This window comes from Juglans regia, chromosome 16 (genome assembly GCF_001411555.2).
Source record: "Juglans regia cultivar Chandler chromosome 16, Walnut 2.0, whole genome shotgun sequence".
Classification (NCBI taxonomy): domain Eukaryota; kingdom Viridiplantae; phylum Streptophyta; class Magnoliopsida; order Fagales; family Juglandaceae; genus Juglans; species Juglans regia.
This window is the reverse complement of record NC_049916.1, coordinates 22,465,522-22,475,735: the sequence shown is the minus strand read 5'-3', so window position 1 is coordinate 22,475,735 and position 10,214 is coordinate 22,465,522. Positions and strand designations below refer to the sequence as shown.

The following is a 10,214-nucleotide window of genomic DNA, read 5'->3' as shown; positions in this document are numbered from 1 at the left end:
TTTTACAAATATTTGTATGAGGCTTGTCTATTTGAGATTTTTATAAATCATTTTTTAAATAATAAAACATGTTCGTTAATTCACGTTATATATGCATTTATTATCTGATAATTATGTAAATCATTTTAACAAAATGATAAAAATATGACAGACAACGTACGTGTGAATATATATCATTTTATCCGAAATATTTCATAACAACCCGATCATAAACCATAACAACCTTATGGTTTTCATTATGTAATAAAAAAAAATTCAAAATTATATGTATAAATTGAGAACTTGAGAACATATATGAAATTTCAATCCGGCCCACGAAATCGGGCCACTACAGCAAATACTTCCAAAGTCCATAGACAACATGACAATGTTAGAACACACAAAATGATTGGTAGAATAGTAGTGATTTGGATTTAGAGATAAGTTGAAATGATTTGTGAATAATAAAATAAAAGTTGAATTATTTATTATATTTTGTGTGGAAATTTGAGAAAATTGTAATGATGAGATGAGATGAATTGAGATGAGTTTTGAATTCAAACGAGATAGTATCCAACAAATTAATAATGGGCACAATACAAATCAAAGCTTCAACTATTACAACTTTTGGACATTCCTAATAGCCTTAAGATCACTTGACCATTTGGGGACAATTAAGCTGTATCTATTGAGTAAAAAGCACAGAGGAAGTAATAATCACTGCAAAATGATGCATGAGAAAGCACAACTTGGGAACATCCTTGTGCATGCTATGCATATTGCTTTCATGTATCAACACGTCCCAGGCTTTGTTTTTACTTGCATCTACTTTTCCTCTCCAAACAAACCATCTTCTTCACTGTCCTTGGCTGGCTTAAAGCACTCTGAGATTGCCTCTGTAATTTCTTGAACCGAGTCAACGATCACTCCGTCAACACCCATAAGATGTTGCATGTATACCACCTTTGGAACATTACTGCAAATGCACAAGTATTTCACCAATAACTTGGCGAAACTCAATCTCTAATCCTGAAAGAAATATACATTATGGGAAAAGAACCGCTTACTTTAATTGGCCATAAGTTACAAGAGAAAGCTTGGACTCTTTGATTCTAGTTACCGCTCCTGGATTTCTAAAGATAGCTCTGACTTCGGATACAATTCCTTGCAAACCTCCGGTCAAGCACACCTTGATGGCCTCTTCCAAGGAATTCCTTCTTATGTCCACATAAATTTGGGACCCTCCATTAGTGAGGAAGAACACCTGGATTATATTAGTAGCAAAAACATTTAAAATCAAATCAAATCGCTCAAAAAATTCTCACGCCCACAAACACATGAGAAGAAGTAAAAATCTTGTTGACATTTTCTATTAAAAAATTTCAGGTTGCTGAGATGCTGCACTTGATAGTGGTACTTTGGAAAATGAGTCCAATGTAATTAATCAAACTGTGGAACTGAGAAAACTGCACGCCCAAATGCACACAAATCATTGTATTAATTGAACTTGTGCACCTTATCGTACAGGTTGCTGCTAAGCCTCATTCATTTCTAAAACCAAGTAAGTCTCTCACAAAGACAAAGGCAAGAGAATATTCATACAACAGAGAGTAGAAAGTAATCTTACAGGATAGAGGGTCTGTAATTTTCTGATCAGTTGGGCGGCGTCAGGTTGAAAGCTTGAAAAGATGATAGGTCTGTCCTGAGCATACTTGTTTACGACCTGTCTCGAAGAGTTTGATCAAATATGAAGCACTTCCACAGCATAAAGCTATTCAATGCAACAGCAGTAGGCATACCTGCAAGATTGCTTGAAGAACACGAGTGAGTTCATTCACCGTATATACTATCTGATCGTCGAACTTCAATTCAATATTGAAACCCACAGGATGTTCAACTTTCTCCATGACCTCTTGTAATGTGCATAGAGGGTCATCTTTTTCAACCTTCCACTCAAAGATTCTCCCATCTTTCGTTTTTCGAAACAGAGGCTTACCCACCTGAATTTTCAATAACAGCAGACTAATTAACGTAACGCTGATACAAATCTAATCATTTTGAAAACAATAATGCGGTAGAGGGAGAAAGTGAACAATGAAAATTACATTTCCAGGTTCTTTCTGAAGTCCATAAGAAAGAAATTCAGCAATAGTGAGATCTGTAACTCTCTTCTTGAAAATGGCACCCTATAACCAAGACCCAGTTTGAATGAGATGAGGAGAATGAGATGAGGACTCGGTACAGAATTTAAGAAGCTGTTGTAAATAAGCTAAAAAAGATAACAAAACCAGAAGTTTGTAATTGTAGAGAGTGCTAGATTAAACCAACCTTGTATTCAGCGAGAATGAAGACGTCATGGAAAATAACGGGATAGCCATCTTTAGTCACCTACAAAGATGGTTTTTTATTTATTTATATAGTTTCGTCTAAGGTTTCTTCCATTACTCAGTGGTAAAAGCAGCCAAAAGGACAAAGCGAAGACAGAGAAGTAAACATATCAGTTTTCTTATACTAAGAATATAATTTGACAGTGAGTTCCCATCTTGAAATCCAAATGAGTGAAACGAGTGAAGAAGCATCACCCACAATGTGAGAATTACAAGACGCTAATTAGTGATAATTTAATAGAAATAAAAGTCTTTTATTTTTCATTCTGATTCTTATTATATCAATTCCTGGATTGATGTATTATTATCTTTTAAGTGTCTTTTTATTGATTTAAGTAACTCATAATTAATAAATGATAAAATTCAAGATGAGGAATAGTATTGTCTTACTCTTTATTAATTTTTTTTTTTTATAATTGCACAATTATAAAAAAAAATAATCATTTTATCGCAATATAGACAGTATTAATATAATAAAACGAGAATAACTAAATTCATATGGTAATTAAAATAAATTAACACGATGAAATTAATTAAAGAATCCAGAGAGGAGATCTAACACGTGGAATAATGTCCAATTAAACGTGGCAACGAGAAACCTGATAAGTTACCGGGTCTCAGGTTGGCGCGGCGAATGGAGACACCATCTGCAGCTTTTATAGAGCTTAGCCAAACGCCACGAAACATAAACGGACAAAGCGCAGGAAAACATAAAGAAAAATATGGGAATTTGGCAGAATTCGAGCCAAACTCACAACGAAGATTTCCCAATAAGTTCAATATTTTTTTAAATAATTACCATTTTAAAAATATTTCCATAACATTGTCGGAATTCTAAGAAATAGGAAAAAGAATGGCCGTAAAAACGAAAAACGGTGGACGGCGCCGAGGTTGTTCTTTGTTTACCTGAACGTCGAACTCGATGAAATCGATGGGGAACTTGGCGGCGACATTGAAGGAGAGAATCGAATTCTCTCTGATGGATTTCTTTACATGGTCCGAGGATTGCAGCATATTGTTCATCCCGCTACCTCTGTGTCCCATCACCACGAAGTTCGGTAATTTACACCCACATTTCATTTCATCACAGTCGTCTTCGTTAACACCTAAATGAAGACCCATAATCCGAAATATACGTAGGAGAATAACAAGGAGAAAACAAAAGACGAAGACAGAGAGAGAGGGAGAGAGAGAAAAGGTTTATAATTCAAACACTGACCTTTGAAGAACCGGACGGCGCCGGAGAGGGCTAATGCGGCATTGTCTGGGACTTGAACAAGATTGGGAAGGTCGGAGACATGGACCGCTTTGAGTGACATAGCTTTTTCTCCTTTCCAAGATTGCTCAAGAAGGATAGGTTGCAACGGGATTTTCGTGCTGTGTTGGAAGAGTCGCAATCTCGGGATGGTAGGGACATCAGGGTAAGGGGGGGTATTGCAGGCACTTACTCGTTTGTGAGGTGAGATAGAGATGAAAATTTTTGAGATTTTTGTAAATAGTGATAAGATGATTGGAGTTGAGAATTTTTAGTTGGTTGTAAAAAATTATGCGATCAGATATGTTTGGGGGTAAAGATAGAGATGAAATTTTTTAACGGGAAGAGAAACGTGGTGATTTCCACTCTGAAAAGTTTTTGTAATTATGGATTTATATTTTTAATGTATAAATTAATTTTTAAATTTTAGAAAAATAATTTGAAAATTAAATTATCAATTCAAAAAATTTGGAAAAATAATGGAAAATAATGAAGAATATAATGGAAATGACACTATTAATTACAAAATCTATTTTATTTATATTTGAATTTATAAAATAATTTCAAAAATACAAAAATCGCATTTATAAATTACAATATCAATTCGGAAAATTTGTATGGTTTATATAATAATGTATAAATGAATTTGGTTCATAAAGGAAAATAAAAGGGAAATTAAGCGATTAATTACGAAATTGCTTTCTATATTTTACTGTATCAAATAATTTCGAACACATTTGAAAAATAATGTATATAACAATTTGGTTTTATGAAATACTCGGATATACGAAAATCTCTTCTTATTTATATTATAATGTATATAATAATTCGGAAAATAAATTCCATAGATTTTTAATTTCGAAAAAATGAGGCCAAACATTACTAATGCATTTTCTTGGTATATATATGGAAACAGATATCTATTGTTAGAACTGTCATAAAATATAAAATATTAAAACATTTTTAATTCTATTTTTTGTAATATCAACAAACATTGCATATTTTTTTTCCAAGAACCATGCAAAGTGATTTCTTAATGGCTTGAGGTTAAATACACAATTACAATTTCTGACATATCCTTTCAAAATTTTGAACTTTATTTTTTTTGAAATTTGAAATATAATTAAAAATTTTAATAATTCAACATTTATCATTTACGAGAAGATTAATAATACATGCGGCCACATATAAAACACAACAAATTGATTACTCTTGAGAAAATGAAGAATTATTATTCTCAATTCAGAACAGCTGCATACAACCGGCGTGTAACCGATTGATTGCCACGTCAGTTTTGTCAAAAAAATTTTAAAAAAATAGAGAAATTTGAGAAAAGTAGAACTTTAGAAAGAAAATAGTCCATGTAACTGTAAACATATGAGAAGAAGTAGAACCTTGGGAAGCAGATTTGAGAAAAGTTTCATATTTGAGTGAGAACATTTCGCACAGATCACATAGAAAATTTTGCTATAGAAAATCCAATGCTAACCCATATGCATTTCACTTTCCTAAAACTCATTTTCCGAACATTCAAAACAAAACAAAAAGAATCCCAAAACAGAGAAATTATTTCTAACATCACCATAAATAAGCAAATATTTCATTTCAAAAGCACAAATCTTGTTCGTTCGATTTGACAAGATGCTTTCTTACTTCTCAACGGGGACATCAGGATCTAGAAAGGCCTTGAAAAGCTTGCGCTTTCGCTGCCATATGATGGTGTTGGTAGATTTCATCCTTTTTAAGCACAGTCCAGACTCCATTCAGTCTCCTTCTAGTGGGTATTTCTAGAGAGAGAGAGAGAGATTGTGACTCTTCCTGAGTCTTCTTTGTCATTAACTCTCTCTCTCTCTCTCTCTCTTTTTTTTTTTTTTTCTCACTCATTTCCTTTTTGTGATTTACTCTATTTGTAGTAGAATGAAACACATCGTTTTATTTAAAGACGTGGAGATTCCCCACCGATTGTACAGGCTGGTTGCGAGAAGCATTTTTCTTCTCAATTACACGGTCATTGTCCAGTCCTATGTGCCCACATCGATAATGCAATCTCATCCCTTATCACAGCCATAGCTTGGACCGATTCATTAAACATTTCTATCACATGGATGCCATTGAAGCCCGATGATCTAATACATCTTGAATGAACTCATCATTGGGCATCATCGTTTTAATCATGTTGTGTAGTGTACAACATGCAGTAACGATCATGTCTTGCCTGACTGGGCGATATCGAGGCATGACATCCAATATTTGAAACAGGTTTTTCAATAATGTTGTGTAAGGATGAATGAAGATAATTAAAATAATCTTTATATCTCCTAAATTGTCGCCCACTATAACGATCAGATTGGTGGTATCTTTCTCTTGGTAGGAAGACATAAACATTTCTATGCAGGAAAAAGCCACATCAACAAGATAATAATAACCCGAACACATTTATAAATCAACAAATTTAATTATTTGCCAAATAAATAATTTGACGCAAAATTCAAAAGACAGTGTTTTCCGATTATTATTTATATAAAATTTACCTAGGGGTGGCCATGGAAATTGATTCCGACTTCAACTCAATGCATCCATGAAAACGTGTGGATCATGGGCCGTTCCCTTCGACCCAGTATACACATCCGTGAACTTCATTTCGAAGCCACATAAGCACAAGACATTTTGTGCAATTCGGTTATAACGATTTCTATATGCATTACTTAGACGAGCAAGTGCAACAACTGAAATCATGGTGCCGTTCATCGTACCAAGACATTTCTACAAAACCATTATCATATAACACAGCTCAATTATAACAATTATAATTATAACATGAAACCAAAATTGGAATAGAGTTCAAATCTCGGAAAGTTATTACCTCAAACCATGGATAATTGTGGGGGTTTCCCGTAATGTAAGGATGGACTCCAGTTGTGTGCGATGGTCTAATCACAGTCCTCCCTAACTCATGCAGCACCCGTATAACCGTCCTTATGTGGTGGCTAATAGTTTCGCTTAAATATTGAAAACGGTCCCCAACGATACATTGACCATGTGCATGACCAACAAGAAGACAAAACATGTCCAATGATTCCTCCATCGAGACCCTCTCTATAGGGTCCATAATCATTGATTGTTGTAACACGTTGCATACATGAGTTGGCCATAGACTAGGAAGACCCTCCCCTCCGTCGTCGGTGAGATCCACTACCATAGAAGGCGAAGAAGGGTCTCCCTGACTGCATGGATACGTCCATACCAGCTGCTCGCAATGGGCCCCCTTCATGATCAGCACCTGTCGACCACGATTTCGCATCTCCTCCTCAAGCATCTGCTCATCGTCACTAGTTGGGCTCGAATTAGTCGATGCCCGATATAGTGTCCCAGTCGCAACTAAATAGCCAAAGATTACGCAGAGTAGTTCATACTTTGGGCATCCCCCGGTCTTGAAATGCTTGAATGATGATCTCTCACCCAACATTAAATTTGTAATTAAATACAATGGGAACAAGTTTAAAAAAACTATACTTCAATAATTCAGATTGTGAGTTCATACCTTGATTTCTTTCATCCAGTGTTCCTTGTTGGCAACTGGAGCCTTCCTTTCAGGGTCTCACCCGAAACCGGTTTGCTTCATAAGATCCATAAATTCTCGTTGCCTTATCTTAAGACGAGCAATTTTGCCTTTAACTTGATCAGAATTGAAATTCTTTGGGCCAATCACAGATAACCATTTAGCAAACCGAGTATGGTCTCCGTGAGTGATCTTCCCTCCCCTCAGTGTGTCCATTAGCGTTTCTTGGTACAACATATCAATTAGGATATCCTCCATCCCATCACTCTACAAGTCCCGATCACAAATCGAGTCGATCGGTTCATCCATATGGTGCTAAAATATGTTCAAATGACAAGGACAAATTTTGAAATCAAACCACATGTTCATAAATGTCAATCGAATTCAACATGCATTTAAATAGAATGACCCAAATACGCATACAACCTGTAAATAAGATGGTCACATGCTATGATAGATAACATGTTTATAGGGAAAATAAGAAAACAACTATATTTTCTCATGCATTGTATGGAAACAATGAAGATTTCATACCTATCGAGATGATGACGATGATGATGAGCGTAAGTAATAACGCTACAATATGAAATAAGTTAGATAATTCGTGAAGTTGGGGAATATATTTAAGTTGAGAACAAAAGCATAGTTTAATTTTTAATGTTCTCAATGAGCTTCCATCACAAATAGCCAAACTTTCAAGAAAATGTCAACACTCAACTTGAGCATTGAACCTAAAAATCGAAACTCACGAGTGGCTTCATAAAAAGCCAAGCAAACTTTCAAGTTTTTGTAATAAGTTCATGGGTGAATACACACAAGATTACTGAGTTTTGAATGGAGTAACTTCAAAAGAAATATAAGATGAAAAAGTTTGAAAATCCAACCTAATCTCGATGGGAAACAAAAAAGTGTTCAAAATGTGTGAGATTTTCTACATGAAGTTGAGAAAGAGTGCAAATTAAACTAAGTTGATATAATTAATATATTATGATAAAATGATAGATCCATTGCATTTTTAAGGGCATCGTGAAATTAAAAGAAGAATGACGGCCAACAGATCATGAGAACCAGTTACTTAGCTTATTTTTATGTTTATTTTAGTAAGGCCAGGAAGGTGTACTAGATGCTATTTTCTATATATTTATATATATTTATGCATATCATGTATAAAGTTAGATTATTCCTGGTAAGATTATCTTAATTAAGACTTTTGGGTTCACGCGGATTGGATGCAGACTTGTTGATCTCCTTTTTGGTTTTTGGGACTACCAATTTGAATGTTAAATCCAATATATAGTCCAGTCCTAGCTATATCGGAGGAATTTGGACCCAGATTTACACCTAACTAGGACGTTCTAAATTGATTAAGATTATTATAAAATTACTACTCTATCACCATTATTATAAAATCATTACAAGAAAATGGCTTTATTGCGGCGATTTTTGAGCTACTGGAACTAATATCGCCGCAATAAGTCCTTATTCACGGCGATTTCTTGGTCAACGCAGCTTTCAACCCAAACATTTTTTTTTTGAGTTTTTGCGGCGATTTTAATACTAATTGCGACGAAAAATTTTGACGTAAATATTATTTTTACTTGTGCAGCGATTTTAATGATAACTACGGCGAATTAGACCGCCGCAAAATGTTAAAACCTTCTCCCGACGCACAATTTCGCTGCAAATCTCGCTTTATCCATCTCGGCGCCAAAACCTCCACAGAAATCAGATTTCCCCCCCAAATCATGATTTCCCCCCAAATGCCGATTTCCTTCGTCCCCATTTTTGCCTACCAGTAAGTTCAGACGCCCCTGTTTGCACCCGGCGATTGTGGAGCTGAAAATCCCAGGCCCCTCATTCCAGACTTGATGCGAACCATAGTCAGTGCCTCCCCGCGGTCCGTTTCCGAGTGATTGTTTTGGGAAGGCCAATATCAGCGGTCGAGATCGTCCATTGACAGGTATCTGTGGTTCCCTTTAAGAAATAGCTCTCCCCCTTCATAGGCGCATGAGTTGGTTATTGCAAAAATTATGCATTTTGAAAATGGGTACTGATTAAGAGTGTCTAAATTAACTGCAGTCTGCGTGTAAGCATCCTCGTTTCTGAGTGAATTTTGTTGTTGTTGATCTGTATCGATTTTTTCCCTTCGTTTGGTTTATTCATGGCCCCTTCCTAGTGCATTGTTTGTGTTTGTCTTCTTCAACCATCTTTGAAGTTCCAAACTGTCACCCATTCAAAATTAGTGAAAATGATGGGTAACTTGAAGTGAGACTAATTACCACACACACACTTTTCAACTTTATGCAATCATGTGTGATGCAATGCAAGGGCATGACCATTTTAGGCCGGTTGCTTGTCATCAGTTTATAGGGCACCTCTCTCTCTCTATAGATAAAGGTATATTATATATATAGATAGAACAAGCTGCATCCTCCTCCTATTACATGATTTTGATAAAAGACACGAGTGCCCTTTTTTGTAAAGCATGCAGCCTTCGAAAGGCTTGATTGAGGAAGATGCAAAAAAATAAGAATAATAATAATAAGTTTTCATGAACAATTGTATGCACATTTGGAATCATCTTCCTTAGCATGCATGTGGTATATGCAAATATAATGGATAGCATGATCTACATCTTCTATATTTACTTCCATTTTAATACCTTTTTTAATTAGATTAACAATATATATTACTATTAGGTAGCCAGCTAGCTAGCTAGCTAGATAATTATATAATGTAGAAGGCAGCTAGTAAAAAAAGGTTTTAAATAATTTCTGCTATTTGTTCGTGTGAGTTTTATGCCAAAAAAAATTATATAATGTAGAAGGCAGTGTATGTACTCCTATTAATTGCACCATTATTTGTTCATGTACCCCATTTGTTTTCATATTAATTGCAGATTTCCAACTTGGATATTTCTTTTGTGCAGCGAATGTAGAAGACAGCTGGATTGATCTTTGCCGCTCAATCACCAAGTCATCGCAAAGAAGATCAACGATCGATGTGCGAAGTTGCGGATGATCTCCACCCACCA

At 35.2% G+C, this 10,214-nt stretch overlaps 1 protein-coding gene across 1 annotated transcript; it reads right to left on the bottom strand.

Moving 5' to 3' along the window:
• Positions 1 to 509: 509 nt before the first annotated feature.
• Positions 510 to 3,942, bottom strand: LOC109004778 (glycerophosphodiester phosphodiesterase GDPD1, chloroplastic-like). Its single transcript, XM_018983451.2, has 8 exons — positions 3,586 to 3,942; positions 3,273 to 3,472; positions 2,308 to 2,367; positions 2,085 to 2,165; positions 1,779 to 1,979; positions 1,607 to 1,702; positions 1,047 to 1,243; positions 510 to 955 (listed from the first exon to the last, which is right to left on the bottom strand). The coding sequence occupies exons 1-8, from the start codon at positions 3,683 to 3,685 to the stop codon at positions 805 to 807; spliced, it is 1,086 nt and encodes a 361-aa protein (XP_018838996.1). The 5' UTR covers positions 3,686 to 3,942; the 3' UTR covers positions 510 to 804.
• Positions 3,943 to 10,214: the final 6,272 nt, after the last annotated feature.